Source organism: Solanum dulcamara, chromosome 11 (genome assembly GCF_947179165.1).
Source record: "Solanum dulcamara chromosome 11, daSolDulc1.2, whole genome shotgun sequence".
Lineage (NCBI taxonomy): Eukaryota > Viridiplantae > Streptophyta > Magnoliopsida > Solanales > Solanaceae > Solanum > Solanum dulcamara.
This window is the reverse complement of record NC_077247.1, coordinates 58,670,658-58,687,084: the sequence shown is the minus strand read 5'-3', so window position 1 is coordinate 58,687,084 and position 16,427 is coordinate 58,670,658. Positions and strand designations below refer to the sequence as shown.

General features: G+C 31.5%; 2 protein-coding genes across 2 annotated transcripts; one reads left to right on the top strand and one right to left on the bottom strand.

Annotated features, from left to right (window-relative positions):
• Window positions 1–7,515: 7,515 nt before the first annotated feature.
• On the top strand, window positions 7,516–9,884 carry LOC129874017 (calcium uniporter protein 2, mitochondrial-like). Its single transcript, XM_055949233.1, has 2 exons — window positions 7,516–8,166; window positions 9,067–9,884. The coding sequence occupies exons 1-2, from the start codon at window positions 7,579–7,581 to the stop codon at window positions 9,541–9,543; spliced, it is 1,065 nt and encodes a 354-aa protein (XP_055805208.1). The 5' UTR covers window positions 7,516–7,578; the 3' UTR covers window positions 9,544–9,884.
• A 5,180-nt stretch (window positions 9,885–15,064) lies between these two features.
• Window positions 15,065–16,347, bottom strand: LOC129873718 (elongation of fatty acids protein 3-like). The gene has a single exon (XM_055948883.1). The coding sequence runs from the start codon at window positions 16,106–16,108 to the stop codon at window positions 15,251–15,253; it is 858 nt and encodes a 285-aa protein (XP_055804858.1). The 5' UTR covers window positions 16,109–16,347; the 3' UTR covers window positions 15,065–15,250.
• Between the last annotated feature and the right edge of the window lie 80 nt (window positions 16,348–16,427).

The window sequence follows — 16,427 nt, the reverse complement described above, 5'->3', positions numbered from 1 at the left end:
ATTATTTTTTCTGAATTAAGAATCAAATAGCTGAATATCTTGAAAGTTGATGTTGTCATGATATCTTCATACTCATTTAGAGAAAATCTCCAGTTTTATAATCATTTTATAGCTGTGCAATCAATGATAATGCTAAAACTTAATGGTGGTGAACTGGCGGCAAACTGTTTTCTTTAATTTTATCCTTTTTAATGTCCTTTATTTATTTCGTATTTCGTTAAGGAATTGATTAAGTCTAATTATTTAATCATTTCCACCTTTAATTGCTCATATTTTATAGTCCTTGTGATCCATTATTCTTGCATGTCTAAAATAATTGAAGGATATTCTTCCATTTATGAGTCACTACATTAATAAAACCTAGAAAATCTGCCACAGAAAGTCTAAAATAAATGTATATTATTTTTATTAAATACATAAAATCAGAGATGCAGGTCACCTAAGATCAGGGATGCAAGAGCAAATATATCAGTGAATGTTGCTTGATAAGTTCTATCGATATAGAGTATCGTAACACTCGTACGGTAAGTTAGTACCAGAAAATAGTTGCTCAAAACGTAGGAATTCTTCTTATAAAGAATAAATAATTCATCCGTTAAAAGAAGAATAAGAGCTGGCATTGCGGTTAGGAGATCAAAAGCAATTGCTTTGAGACAAAAATATTTTTTGAAAAAATTAAGGTGTTTGACTAATCAATAAAACTGCTTTTAATTGGAAGTAGAAGCAATTTTTCTGTTTTTGGGGAGAAGATAAAAAATTTTGCTTCTTAAAAAATAGAAGCAAAAACAGAAAATTATTTTTTTCAAGACCAAACTATCCTTGCTATATATATATATATATATATATATATATATATATATATATATATATATATATATATATATATATATATATCAATATATCTCTTACATTTATTTATTGTTGTGGTGAATTTTCGTATGTGATGATTTAATTTATGGAATGATTTTTTAAATTTATTTTGCTTGATATTTTAATTATATTTAAATATTATGTTAATATTATATCAATATTTAATTTATTTTTTATTTATCTATGTATAATATTGATTGAAAATTTGACTATGTACATTTTAATTTAACAAAAATAAAAATTTAATTCAAAATTTTGTAATAGATATTTAAATAATTTATTTTTATAAAATAATCTTAATATTAGAATTGCATTGATACTTGTCATTTTTCGTAATTTGACTCTCAAAACTACTTTTTAAAAAAGATTAATCAAACACAATATGCGTATCAAAAATATTTTCAAATGAATTAGTCAAATACAAATTATTATTTTTTCAAAAGCACTTTTCTAAAAAGCCATTTTAAAAAGTGCTTCTAAAAATAAGTATTTTTTTAGCAACAATGCCAATCAGACTCTAAATTGGTGATTCTTCAAGCTAAAATGGTTCAAGAAAATTGTCAAATTTTCATAATTCGCGCTAACAATCATATAAGATGTCCTCTTCGATTGTCATCTAAGCACATTTTTAATTTGTAAAAGTATATAGGTATATATAACACATATGATATTATTTTTTTTTGGATGAACCAATTAGTCTTGGTTAAGATTTGAATATTTCCAATCCTAATTATTATTCTTTAAAAATGTTAATAATTTAGAAGACATCGTTTATACTTAAAAATATTATGATACACATACAAAAAGTAAGGAATATTTGAGCTAGGTATAGAATTTACCGTACTATAGCTAGTAAAAACGCAGCTAAGTGCACTTAATTTTCGCTATTCATGGAGTCCAAGAAAATATCGGATCAATGACCACAAGGATTTATCGCACACATGCAGCCTTATATCGTCAAGAATAAAACTTCCATTGTCAAAGGAATAAAAAAATGAAAGATAAAAAAATATGTGTTACAATCAAATCAGTAGGAGTGATGAAGAGGAATACAAACTAGAGTATAATAATGTTTGTCCATAGGACTCATGTATTGATGGGAAATGAGAATATATGCCATTGTAGAAACTACGTAAAATAGGCTAAGGTTCTATTGAGCTAACAGAGGAATGACGGTTAATCTTTGTTATAACGGTGCGTATTAATTTCGAGATATTAGATGCTGCATGTTCCCCGCTGTCAGCTTGCAAATCGATCTCTAACACTAATGTAGAATGAACAATTTCAAACAAGACGTATATGTGTATCTTTCTATTTTAATTATCCTCCAGGAACACTCATATTTAAAGACTTTAGTCTAATATTATCAATCATCCAATTTGCAAGGGCTTCTAAGTTTTGGGTTTTTTAATGGATGGGTTTGAGTCTTTTAATTGATGGAGTGGGTGAGATACTTACGTGGAGATTCTATGTGGCGTAAATTAATACACATGGGATGCCATATTTCATTCGATCAAACGGAGAGGTAGAAGTAAGTATATAATATGACGAAAAAGATATTTTTGATTAAGAATATAATTTAAGTATATGTGTGCTTTATTTCAAATAGTTAAAAAAATAGTTTTGATCATTTTCCATATTGAAAAGGGACATCCGCCTTTTTCTATTTAAATGGGCTAACGCAGTCCCCATGTAGGCCCAACTAGTCAAAATCTCCATCACCATTCCCTTTTTTTTTTGAAAAAATTATCAAATTATACACTTTATATTTCTATAATTTCAATTATTTCCTATCATTTGTAAAAAATTTAAAAATTCCTTTTTTGATACATAGGAATGATGCTGATACATCGCGACTTGATATATAAGTCCTTTTCATGATACATCGGTAGTTGATACAAACCAAACACAAAATGTATCAGTAAAACATAAGTTTTACTGCTATTTTTGTTGTATTCATGATATATTAGGTGTTATAAGCTGATTCATAAGTTTTATTGATATTACAATGTTTGGTTTGTATCAACTAGCGATGTATCATGAAAATGACTCATGTATCAAATCGCGATGTATCAACGTCATTCTTATGTATCAGAAATCTGGAAAAAAAAAGAGAGGGAATCCGGATAATTACCAAAAAAGTCAGAAAAAATTATAATTGAACTTTTTCACTATGGAATTTAAGTAAAATACCTTTTTTTTTATCCTCTGGGCAATATTGATATCTTCACTTATTAAAATGATCTTATAATTTTTTTTTTATGTATTTCATTTATAGAATTTATTTGTTATTTTTATTGATCTTCCATAAAAAATAAATATAGCTAAAATAATACTTCCTTTCTGTCTAAGTGAATTGTTTAAATCTTTTTCATAATTCAAAATAAGTAAATTATTCAAAGTTCAAAAAAATTGTTGGGACTTTATTTTCTATATTTATCTTTCATTTAATGAGATTCCTTCCCCAAACCCTGCGCATAGCGGGAACTTTAGTGCACCGGGCTGCCCTTTTAATGTGTCAACAATTCACTTAACATGGACTTGAGAGAGTATTTTATAATAAATTAATATTGGTTAAGATTAGAATAATTTCAATCCTAATTAGTTTGAAACAAGTTAATAAAAAAGATCGTTCATATCTCAAATATGGTGATACAAATTAGAAAAAATCAAGGGATATTTGGGAAAATAATTTATCACAAAGTATTTGTATAAAAAGAACAGAACTTAGTATAGGTACAATTTAAAATAAAACTAAAATAAATTATGAGGAAAGAATTAAAATTGGTTAAGATTAGAATAGTTTCGATCCTAATTAGTTTTAAATAAGTTGGTAAAAATTAAAAGATCATCCATATCTCAAAATAAGATGATAAAAATAAAAAATAAAAAATTAAGAAATATTTGGGAAAGGAATTTATTACAGAGTACTAGCATGAAAAGAACAGAACTTCAACAGAGGTACAATTAAAAATAAAAAATAAAGTAAATCGCTAGTCGCAATCAAATCAACGCGAGGGTAAAGAGAGTGATTTTAGGAGGATGAAAAGTATAAGCAAAGGTGTGGTATATTGTATTAACATAAATAGTTTTGAGATAAAAAATTTAATACTATTTTATTTCTTATTTAGAGCATTAATCTTGGTATAATTTAAACACTAAAGTGAGGACTAGTTATCCTTGTCTGATTGTGAAATAATAGTATTGTAATTAGTTATTTTTATTTTGAAAAAAATAATAAAAATGACAAAATATCCCTCTGATCCATCAAATATTTCTTCTACTTCATTTCAAAATAAATCGTTATTTTAATTAGATACATCTCTTAAGAAACTACTTATTACTAAAAAAAATTAAATATTTTTACTAACTTACCCCCAATAAAAAACAACAACTAATTAATGGTTCATGGTTATGTAAACAAACAAGGATAAATTTTGAAGAATAAGATCAATTCTTTATTAATACCCTAAACCACTATTTATTTTGAAACAAAATAAAAAGGCTAAAATATCACTTTATTTTAAAACAGAGAAAATATATGTAAACAAACAACATATGCTTAAAAATTATGCAACAAACCAAATACTCTATCAAAGATAATATCTGAATAGCTAATTTCACGCACTATAAATTTCAATATAGCATCTCCGAATATTAGTATTGTCCTCAACAATGATCTATTCATGAGAATATATGCAATTCTCTAATTTTATTGGTGCGCATTACTCATTTCCAATCAAATATGTTACTGATTGGAGATGGACTATAACTACGTGTTAGGTAAAGTTTCAAATTTGTTTAATTTCATTGTTTGTTTTCTGGAGATAATGGACCAGTGATCAATTAAAAAGACTATTCCATGTCAATCTCTAGGAGGAACAAGTTCTGCGTCATTCCTCTCCCACCAATCCCTCAATCTTCATATCATTAAAAATAATAATAATATATTCTGTTCGAATTTTCTCTTGGCAAGAAATGGTGTGTCAATCTCATCCTTTATTTCCAACGGCCCGCTAGCTAGCTAGCTTGTCTCCCCATCTCTAATTACTTAATTCTGCATTATCTTTAATTAGCTGCCTAGTTATCACATATATAGCATACTTTATCCTTTCTATATTATAATCCTACTTATTGAGGATTTGTCTTCCATGGCTGACGATGCATGTCTAAAGTCGTCACTATATCAATTATTTGGATCATTCACTTCTTTTTAGAAAGTTTTACAAAGCAATGAGCCTATCCTATTTAAATATAGTTTTGTACATTGTATTCCTGAGAATATATGCATAAATAAATATTAAATGCATAAGTTGACACTTGTGAACGTCATAAAAAAATAAATAAAATGACAATTTTACTTTATTACCTTTATAATATAATAAATTCAATGCTTTGGAAAATGTGTTGTGAAAGACTAGCTATAATGAATATTAATGATAAATTGGAAACTAAGTGATAAATTATATATTGAATTTCTAAACAAATCATGTAAAAATAGATATTTATTTTTAATAAAACTGGATGGAATTATAATTTTCCGTTTACCATATATATTCATTTACGATAATCTAGGGGAACGAAACTTATGAAAACGTGACGATTGAGAGAAAAATAATCAAAAGAAAAAATGTTTGTTATATATCTATATTCTGGGATTTGGCAATGAATATAGTCCATCACTCCATCTTTCACGATGTCTAACCACAATAGAAAAACTGAACAGTGTGTAAAAAGGTTGAGGTTAATAAATGAAAAAAGGGGTTGTAGTAAACTATTATTCTTTCAGATCCAAAATAAATAATTTTTTAATTTCTAAAAATTGGTAAAATAATTTATATTTGACAAAATTTTAAAAAGGTATTTAATTCTTTTTATCAAATTTGCCCTAGACACATTATCATTATCCGAATGATAATAATTATGTCAACCTAAAAGAAAAGAAAATCCTAATTAATGGTATTTTAGTTAAAATAATTTAAATTTTTAAGAGCAAGTGAAATTCTTAATCTACATATCTAAACCTAAAACATCAATTATTTTGATTTTTGGAGTAATAATTCAACTTATATATCATGTAGAGGTGTATGCTGAGACTAATAGAAGTCCATTAATTATAATATATATTTCATTATTAATTACCATTCATTTCATCCACAAGGAAAAAAAAAAGTTAGAGAAAAGCAAGGCTTGATTGTATCGTGTTTGTGGATGATCAAGTGTTAAAGGACATTGGCTCACCTTATGAATAGGCTGGACTTCGTGGAGGTTACATTTTATTTTCAATTTTCAATAACTTACGTGGCAAGTTTTTATTTTCAACCTTAGCTTCCCGACTTTTCGTTAACAAATTCAACTAACCCAATTAATCCCCACGCCACAAACAAGCAAAGCTCCCACTTAACGGGACCCTCGAAATATATGCGGCAACACATCTGTGCGTCTCTATTTTCATCGTTTTAATTTATCGTGACAATATTTTTAAAAAATTTATAATTTATTCTATACTATTAAGTGGATGTTTTGACTTTAGATTGGCTATTTTGCTCTATTTCCAAAACCAATAACATGTGTTAACAATGAACTATCTTTGCCTAAAGTTGTATTTTCACACTTACCGGCCACTCAACATTACTCATTACTTTAACATGTATGGAGACTGGATGACCATTTTGATATTTACCTTCGTGGAATAATTGTTTGATTATAATTGATTAGGGCTAATTTCAAGCTTAAGGATGAACTAAGAGTCTATTGAAAATATATTTTTTTATCTTTTTTTAAAATATACGTACATTTTATATTTTCAGAACACCATAATCAAATTGAATATATTGTTATTATAATTTCAAGTTTAAGAATAGGTGACTTTTAAATTACAATCAACACTTTTTGAATAAGAATGACGCATAATTTTTTAGCTTAAAATATAATAAATTATAAGAAATTACTTGTAAATGTATTTGAATTGAATAATTAAATCACATTATAACTCATTCTTTTAAAAAAATATAGATGTAAAAATAAGAAGAAGATATTAAATCTAATTCTACTTTAAAAACTAATTTTATATAGAAAAGTACTGTATAAAATTATATAAAGAATTTATGAACCATTCCACGATGGAGATGGGACTCCCCTAAAAGGAACTCAGTGAACATAACCCATTATATATAATTATAATTTAAATAGGATGAAATAACCTTGCACAATTTTTAGTACTATGTTATTTTTTGATTTCCTAGTAAAAATAAAATTTCTTGTAAAAGGATAGAACTAAACGATACAGTTGCTACGTCATAACTTGTTTTTTTTTAATCCAAACACCTTCTTTTTTTAAAAAAATAAATTGTTTTTTCCCCCAAACGCCGTTTGACCTATTAGGGTAAACAAAGTTGAACCACTCACGATATGATAATTTGATAAAGAATGCCGCTACATTACTTGGATTATATTCGAATATTCATTTTATCGCGTTTGTGTAATCCTTTCTAGCGATATATCGTTGCGAGAAATTTAACTCGCGATGAAGGATGAAATAACCCTAACGCCGTTTGTTAACCCCGAATAAACAAAAAAATTACTAGCGTTTCTTCAACGGCAAAAGGACCTATAAATTGGTGGCGATTACAATACAATAACCTGCAACTTTAATCAAAATTAGAACTATCTCTCTCTCTGAAAGCTTCAGAGTTTCTTCGTCTATCAATGGCGTTCAAAAAAATTGTAGCTCAACGTCTTTTAAATGCATACAAAATTACTCGTCCTTCCCTAACAACCTGCCGTATTTGTTCCTCAACCATGACCAAATCGATGGCTGCTTCTAATCCTGATAGGATAGCCCCAGATCCTGGCGAGGGTGGAATTTTCCGTCGGTCTATCCACCGAAGCTCTTTGTTCCAGTCACTAGTAACCTCGCCGGAGCTCCGGTCTATTCCCATCGGTGAAAAGCTCCGTCAGGAATTGAGAGGGATGGACATTGTTAGAGATAGGATAAGACTCGACGGACTCATCTCACCGCCGCAGCATCAATCGTTGACGGAGATGGAATCGGACGCCGAGGAGGAGAAATTCACCGTGGCCGATGCAAAGAAGGTTCTGAGGTTGGCACAGCTTGAGGTGGTGAAATCGAGGCTAAGACAGATGGAGAAGGACTGGATTTCGTATCCGGAATTTTTTCAGATCTGCAATGGCGCAAGTTCAAATTCTGATCAAGCCCTAGAATTCGCAAAGATGCTCGATCAATCGGGAATTGTAATTGTTTTGGGAAACGTCGTATTCCTTAAGCCTGATAAGGTTGGTTTTATCTTCGTTTTTTTTTTTCCTTTGTCGCTTTTCCTTATAAAATTTTAAATGTGGATATCCATAACTTGAAATTGAAACAGATTTTACAAGATGTGTATGTGCATTACTGTACTGCTGAGAAGTATTGATAAGTTATTACTACATTAGTTTTGTTTTCCTTGTGTATTACACCAAGTCTACCGAAAACTGATAGAATTTCATCTATTCTCTATGTTTTCTTCGACAGGAAAGCGAAACAAAGTTATTCCAGATCTCTAAAACGAGATGGTGACTTTTATAAGGGGCTGCACCAGTTGGACTATTTTCAAACACCCAAACTTACACCATTGAACACCTTTCCTGTTTAAAACTTAATTCCAAACATTTGGGAAGGAGATGATGTTTGGCTCAAAAAGATTTTTTGCAATATTTTTTGTTCTGCAAAAACTGAAATTGTTTTTTTACTAAACGGCAAGATACCTTTTCTTCTTTTTCAAACTTTGTAATTTTTTTTGAACCAAACGTCAGCTAATAGTTTGATGGGGATGGGATAAGAGAAAGGAAAAAGGACATCCAAGGCTTAGTAGAGTCCCAAAAATTAGTAAACCTCCCCCAGAAACAATCGAAATACAGCTATTCCCTTTCCACTTTCCAACTCTCCTACTTGTCTTTTCCAATTTGTCTTGGTTTGTCATAGGAATAGACATTGTTTTAGTTAAACTGATTCAGAATTTTAAGTTTGTGTCTAAGTGATTGTGTTTAACTATGTAGGAGTATCATTCTAGAAAAAGATATATATTAATAAGTGAATCCAATATAGATGGGAAGATGTTTCTCATTATGATATAAGGCGTGTGAAGTGGAGTTCAATTGTTTTACACAAGCATTTTGGTCCCTTTTTTGTTGCTACAGGTGGTGAAAGCCATGGAAGGCTTAATGCCAATGCCCTTGGCCCAGCCAAATGACCCACAAATGATGGAGGAGTTTCAACACATGGAGGAGAAGAAATTAGCTATTGACAAGAAGGCAGAATCGTTGGTGCAGAGAGAGTTGTGGTGTGGGCTAGGATTCTTTGTCATTCAGACTGCAGCTTTCATGAGGCTCACTTTCTGGGAGCTAACATGGGATGTAATGGAGCCAATTTGCTTCTATGTTACATCCTTTTACTGCATGGCTGGTTATGCTTTCTTCCTTAGGACCTCCAAAGAGCCTACTTATGAAGGCTTCTTCCACAGCAGGTTTACTGCAAAACAAAAGAAGCTCATGAAGCTTCACAATTTTGATCTTCAGAGGTACAACGAGCTCCGCAAAGCTTGTGATCCTCACTCGTCGATACCTGCTGGAAACACTTTAACACTTCATTCAACACCCATGATGTCCACACCATAGAATGTGGTGATTTTACATGAACATGTTGGGAGTAAGATGGATATTGTTTAGGAATACGGGAAGAAAGAGGAAGCTAAAAATGGAAAGGAAAGATGATACATTTTGCATATTATTTTTTTACTTGTTTTACTTTTAAGGTAGTGTCAAATGGATACAGAGGATACGGTAGAGCTGATCCCAATGGATTTGGGACTCAGGCGGCAGTTGTTGTTTACTACTACTTTTGACCTAGACTAACTTTGAGTTTATCTATGTCACCGCTAATGTATATTAAGTGAAGAGGACTCAGGAAATTTAAAGAAATTTCAAACTTGGTTGCTGCTTTGCTCACCAAGCTCACATATCTTGATTTGCACATTAGGGACCCAAGAATCATGGTGCATTCAACTAACAAATCTGATTAAAATATTAGATTAGAATAAAGTTGTTGTCGACCAATTCATGTACTGTGTATTTGATTCAATTGATATGCCATGGAAAAGATTAACAAAAATTATCTCTTCTTCGTCAGTAGACAAAACAGAGAGGTGACAGAGTCATTATTTTCCTATTTATCTCCCCGGATTGTTGGGGAAACTAATCTAATGATATAGTAATAGGACAAGCATCAAATTGCACCATGCCACCACAGTTAAAGTGCACCTAATGTTTGGCGGAGAAAAAGAATGGGACACCAAATGTTGTTTAAATTAAATTTACACAAGTGACTGACTACTGCAAGTTGACAGTACTTCCGAGTAAGCTGGAGGCTATGCCTACTCCAATGATGGTGGGGGTGGCCTATTTACCTAAAATGAGAGTTTATTACAGGCTAATAAAGAGGAGGAACAGGGGAGGTTGTTTTCTAGGCAGGCTGATTCACATTAAATGGCTTTGGACTATGCTTGTGTTTGCAAGTAGTCCCATGTCCACATTACATGAAAAAAATGATTATGTTCAACTTTTCTGACCACACAAACAAATGGAGGGGCTCCAAGTTGTCAAAGTTAAAAATCAGAATTTTAACTATGCCAAAAAGACCTTATATATAGTGAAATTCAACCTTGAAGGGTTGGGTGAAATGAATAAGATCGATCTGCTATTTACTCTCATGCTTGAGCCCAATAGTTGAAAAATAATAATAATAATAATCAGGATTTTGACACGAATAAAATAATAATAATAATAATAATAATAATAATAATAATAATAAATATTTACTGCCATGAGAAACTTTGCGTAATTAGAGTAAATATACTGCAATAATAGAAGAACTAAAAAAATGAACGGCCAGGAACCTGTAACAGCCTCTCCCATGCCAAAACCAACAACAACAACATACCTCATGAAATCCACTAATTGGGGTGTGGGGAGGGTGAGTAGAGGGTATGCATATTTTACCACTATCTCAAATAGGTAGAGAGGCTGTTTCCGAAAGACTTCGACTCAGGTGCATCGAATCCAAGTAAAATGAAAAAAATAATGAGAAAAGCATAACCGTTAATAAGAAAAGCAGTATAAAATATATGAGAAAGAACAAACAATAGCAACAACAAAATAATATAATAATCAAAACACAATACACAACATAAGTCAAAAACTACAAGGGTGCGACTAGTCATACCGAAGAACAAGCCTAAATCCCATGCCAAAACCAACTAAACAAGTATTTGTTACTTGTCCCGTCCCTCCATTAAAATATAGATTGGTGCTATATTCACTTATACCGAAAGGAATTGCACTACTACCTTATAAACTTATGGAAAGGGACATTACAATTCACATGCAGGACCAAACACTACTTTTCATATGGCTGCATGATCCACCTCCTAAGGAAAACTTTCTTTTTCAATCAACTTCGTGTTATTTTCTTATTACAAGACATTTTTCATACGCTTCCACATTTTTAAATCATCACATTTGTTTCATCGAAAACTACGAAAATAATTCCCCTCTCTATATGTTCATTGATTATATTAAGGACTGTTACAAGTTAATAAAAATAATAAATTCAAAGTATTGTTTAACTATATGTACAAGTAGCATTTCATAAAGCATACACGATTAGTTATATTGAAGAGACTCTTCTTACGAAATACATGGCTAAAAATTAAAATGTCTTTATACTTGTGGGCTAGATAGCATGTTGTGCATTGCTTGAACTCTTAACAACAAAAACAATAATCATTATATGTGTGATAGCTTTACAAGGGTTCAGGTCAATCATGCATACCATGTGATATTAGCATTATAAACATGAAATTATCTTAAGATACTTTGATCAAAATATTTAATAACCTTTTTTTTCACAAATTAAGAATGGACATGTTTCTGTCGTTATACAGAAATTAGAGATATGACAAATGAATTATGAAGAATCTAAATAACTTAATTATAATACACCGACTAATATAATTATCATACATCAGTATGATAAGAATGCCACTCACTATTTGTCAATTAGTACGATCAAGATTCTGACGTACATTAAATAAAAATAATATTTAAGCAATTTAATAAAATCATCTGATTTAATTAATTGTTAGAGCTAGCTCATAGGGAATTTTTAAGAGAGGAATATTGCACGAAGGAATCGGTCAATTTTGACGTGTACGTGGTACAAATTGATACATGTTCGCTGTTCGCATGTGCATACATATAATAAAAGATATTATATGCATGAAATATGAATTTCCTTTTTGTTCATTTACCTAAAATTGAATATTCTAGTAGTTTTTAATATCCTTTTTTCAATCCCTTAATTTTTTTTCCATGCGATTACCTTCCAAGACGTAGCGAACATGTGAAATAATTGAGTATTTCTATTTGTGGCAATATGAACATATATTATCTTTTGTTATAACTGGCTCTACATAGCATATGAGTTTGTAATGAAACCCAGTTCTTATGTTTTTTGTAAGTTTGGTGGTTCAGCTTGGTGAGAATCACTTTCTAAGCAAAGGAATTATGGCCCATTTAAGATTGAAATGGTCCAGGTAATGTGAAGACCAGAGGAAGCGAGGCCCAGATAAGAAACTATGAACTAGACTACAAAGCCCACTCGACTCGGTGAAACAAATTCTTGATCCATATCTAACAATAATTATTATATTAATTTATTTGGTCTTTTTCAATTTTTATCCATTTCAAAAATATCTCTTTTTTGTTTTTAATTAATTCTTTAATTTGAATTTTTTACATGACATGTTTAAGATTACAAGATTCAAGAAAATTTGATGTATCCTTAATTTTAAACTACAAGATTAAAAAAATATTTTGTAATTTCTTAAACTCATTGACAAATCAAAATAGATCAAACAAATTGAAATGAAGATAGCATCAATAGTATTTTCTTTTTCAATGAAAAAGGTTCGGTGGAGAAAGCAGGGCAATGAATAGCAGGGCAATGAATAGTGAAAGAGAGGAATGTATTTTATGTAAAAGAGAAGAGAGTCTCAAATAAATATCAATTTAGGAGGAAATTAAGTTCTACTTATAATGCAAACGGGACGACGTTTAATGAAATGATTAGGAATATTTCCAAAATATGTTTCCCAATTTTCCTACATTCCGTTGGTCTAAAAATTTTTATAGGAAAATGACTTTTCGAAATAGAGAAAACAAGTTATACAATTGATATTTCGCATTAATTGTATTCTTCCATCTCCGATGCGTAAAATCTCATCTTCACCCCAACCCTTGTACACCCTATCCCAACGCTCCATATCCCTACCTTTCATTATATATAATGTGTGGGGGGTGAGGGGGGGGGGGGGCGAGTTAGGATAATAATTTTACTTTGTTACCGAACATATATAAAGAAGAAAAAAAACTCACTTAATTTCATGGACTTTTTTTTTTCCTTTTGTACCAAACACATCCGAAAAATCTGTGTGTATTGATCTGACAATGACCTAAAGTAGCCATGTGTATCTTTACCATCAAACGTGCCATACTTTTGGGCAATTTAATTACTTATATTATTGCATCTAAATCTCCATAAATCCAAATAATCATATGGATTTGACTGCCCTTTTCTCAACAGTGAATGGTAGCACGCTAAAAACTTACCCCCAGTCCCCACTTACCTAGCACGTTAAAGTACAACTCCAATAATTATGCTGCCATATGACACTTCCAAGTACACCGAATTTTTTCACTCTACTTAACATTTACTCGTACAGTATGTATTTTTACTTTAATTTATTCTTAATTCAATGTAATAAGTCTATGCCTTACATGCATACACATCAATTGGAGTGCCATCGATTATTGTAAATTCATTGGAAAACTGTCCACAAAATAGATCACTGCACAGCATCTGGGAACATTAGAGAGCTGACAAGAAATAACTCCACTGGGATTCAAGTAATTGAGAGCATGTCTGCACATACTTTCCCCATAAAGATCAATAAGATTGGGATAACACTCGAATTCAATGAGTTCTACATAACGGTTGGTATGTACAAATAATAACAAGAGATGGACAAAGTAGAGTTGTTGAAATACTGATATTAAAGAAAGTAATCCCTTATTCGATGTTTCTTTTTGTTTACCATCCGATTTGAAACTCCTAATAATTTGAATTTGTGTTGTGTAAGACCTTTTAAAATATTCTTACTATTAATTAAATTTTTTTTAATTCAAATCAAATTTGAATTTGAGACCTCTAATTAAGAATTAAAGAATTTTAGACCTCCTATCATAACTTTTGGTGGTCCTCGAGTGTCAGTAAGAGTTTCACATAGCACGCACAAAATTGAAATAGAAGATAGTATCAGTTGTGATCATTTGTCATTATAAAACTAGTGTAATAACATCATGAAATTAATCAACCCCAAAACTAGTTCAAACATTGCCGGTATGAATGACTATAAGAGTACAACTTTTGCCTTTTAACAACCACCAACGTATCCATAAAAGAGAACACACACATTTGGAATATACTAGCTAGCTATCGGGCACGCTCAACGTGTATGTATAACATTTTACTGTTTATTGCATATTCAATATAGTTATAAATTACTTAAAAGTGAAAACTATTTTGAAGTCTTTGAAACATTATAATAAAAAAGATGTGAAAATATGTTATCCCATTGGAGAATGCAGTGCACTGAAACTTTCAAATAAGTTACTATAGACTTGAAAGACACATAGTGATAAAAGGATAATATTGGTTACTTGGGCAGCGACAGAAGCGTAATATTAATCTTATGTATTGCCTTATTAAGGGCCACTTGGCCTTAAAGTAGATATGCCATCTAATTGCACTTTATTTTCCTAGAAATTTATGACGTAACTATTAATATTATCTTAATAAACTTGGAGGAGAATTTTAAACCCAAGATACTATCACCTATATATAACCTTATCAAAATTCATGCATGTTCGATTGGCGCACAGTTAAGATATATATAAGTCGTTAACATTTTATGATTAAAAAAGATAAGACCGTTAAGTTGCTATCACAAAAATTAGCTAGCAAGTTAATAAAAGAGTAACTCAGTGATCAGTTAGCAAAGTTTTCATTTGACAGTGAATTAGGGAAAAGTCATGTATGAATTAATAGGCAGTTTGATCTAAGTTTTCATAATCGATTTATTAAGTAATATACATATACTCATAGCTGTAAATTAAAGGAGTCTCGATCGATTTCCTTCAACGGAATTTACGATACAACTGACAAAAGTTTAATGCAAAATGTTGTGGAAAAAAAGAAGCAGAGACTTCAAATATCCTTGCTCTTCATGACAGAGTCCAAATTTTGAGTCTCTTCAAACTTTCTATTCTTCAAGTGCAGCTTCATATAAAAGTTAAGGAACAAGAAAAGTATAGCAGCATTGAGCACTGAATTGAAAAGCCATGCCCCAATTCCGTTACACCCACCTTTCATGAAATGGAGCAACAACACCCCAACGTGGCACACAACGTTGCATCCCAGTAACAGAATCTGACAGCTTGCAACAAACGGGAAGCACGCGCTTGGCAATCCAATGGCGGTCCAAAATCTGTATCCGTAAACAACAGAATATAACAACGTCGTAAATAGTATTGCTAGTACTTGAAACGACTGCGAGAATTCTAACCACAGGAAGGACATAAATATGAGGATCGAGTGGTTGAAGAGTTGGAAGAAGTAGAGTCTTCGACGACGGAGAATGGCGAAGAAAGTACGTAGCGTGTGGAGGAAGCGAGATAAGTAGAAAATGTAGGACCAAAAGAACACGCGTCCGGAAGGGCGCGTGCCGAGAGGGAAACAGAGGAGCCACTGGAAAGTGGTGGTTTTGTTACGGCGCCAGAACCAGCGAGTTTCGTGGATTTCAGCGGCGGCGGACAGGAGGATTCCGAAGAAGATGGTGAGGGAGATTAGGACCATGGAGAGGGAGTGGACGGCGGGGATGGGGCCGAGCGGGAGAGGGCGACGGTGGCGAAAGAGGAGGCAGAGTAGGAGGTGGAGGAAGAGGGAGAAGAGGATATAGGCTGCTATGGAGGTGAAGAGGAAGGACCACGTGTTGCCCCATGATTGGCTGTGACTCCAACGAAAATTTACAACGGAAGGGTGCTCGGAGAGATAATACCGCATCATAGGAATGATTTGAAATGATATATCAGAAAATATTGTGAATATGAATTAATGTTATTTGCACAAAAAGTTCCACTGCTAGACTTTCTAGTACACAAGTAGCTCCATTTTGTTTCAGCAAATGGAGTAGTTAAGCAGATGATCTTTTTATGAGGCTTTGAGTGAAATGTTTGGTGGAAAATCACGGCTTGTTATGAAATCTCGTGCTATTAGCCTGTTATATATAGTACCAGAAGCCCCTTTTTCTGTGACTATTTTAAACTCATTTATTAAAGTCTAAAGATATGGTATTTACGCCTTACAATAATACTTATATTTTTGG

Excerpts from the sequence above, each read along its gene's own strand:
- LOC129874017 (XM_055949233.1), top strand. The coding sequence starts at position 7,579 with ATGGCGTTCAAAAAAATTGTAGCTCAACGTCTTTTAAATGCATACAAA. Across the intron at positions 8,167-9,066 it reads TATTCCTTAAGCCTGATAAG|GTGGTGAAAGCCATGGAAGG; the intron begins GTTGGTTTTATC and ends TTGTTGCTACAG.
- LOC129873718 (XM_055948883.1), bottom strand. The coding sequence starts at position 16,108 with ATGATGCGGTATTATCTCTCCGAGCACCCTTCCGTTGTAAATTTTCGT.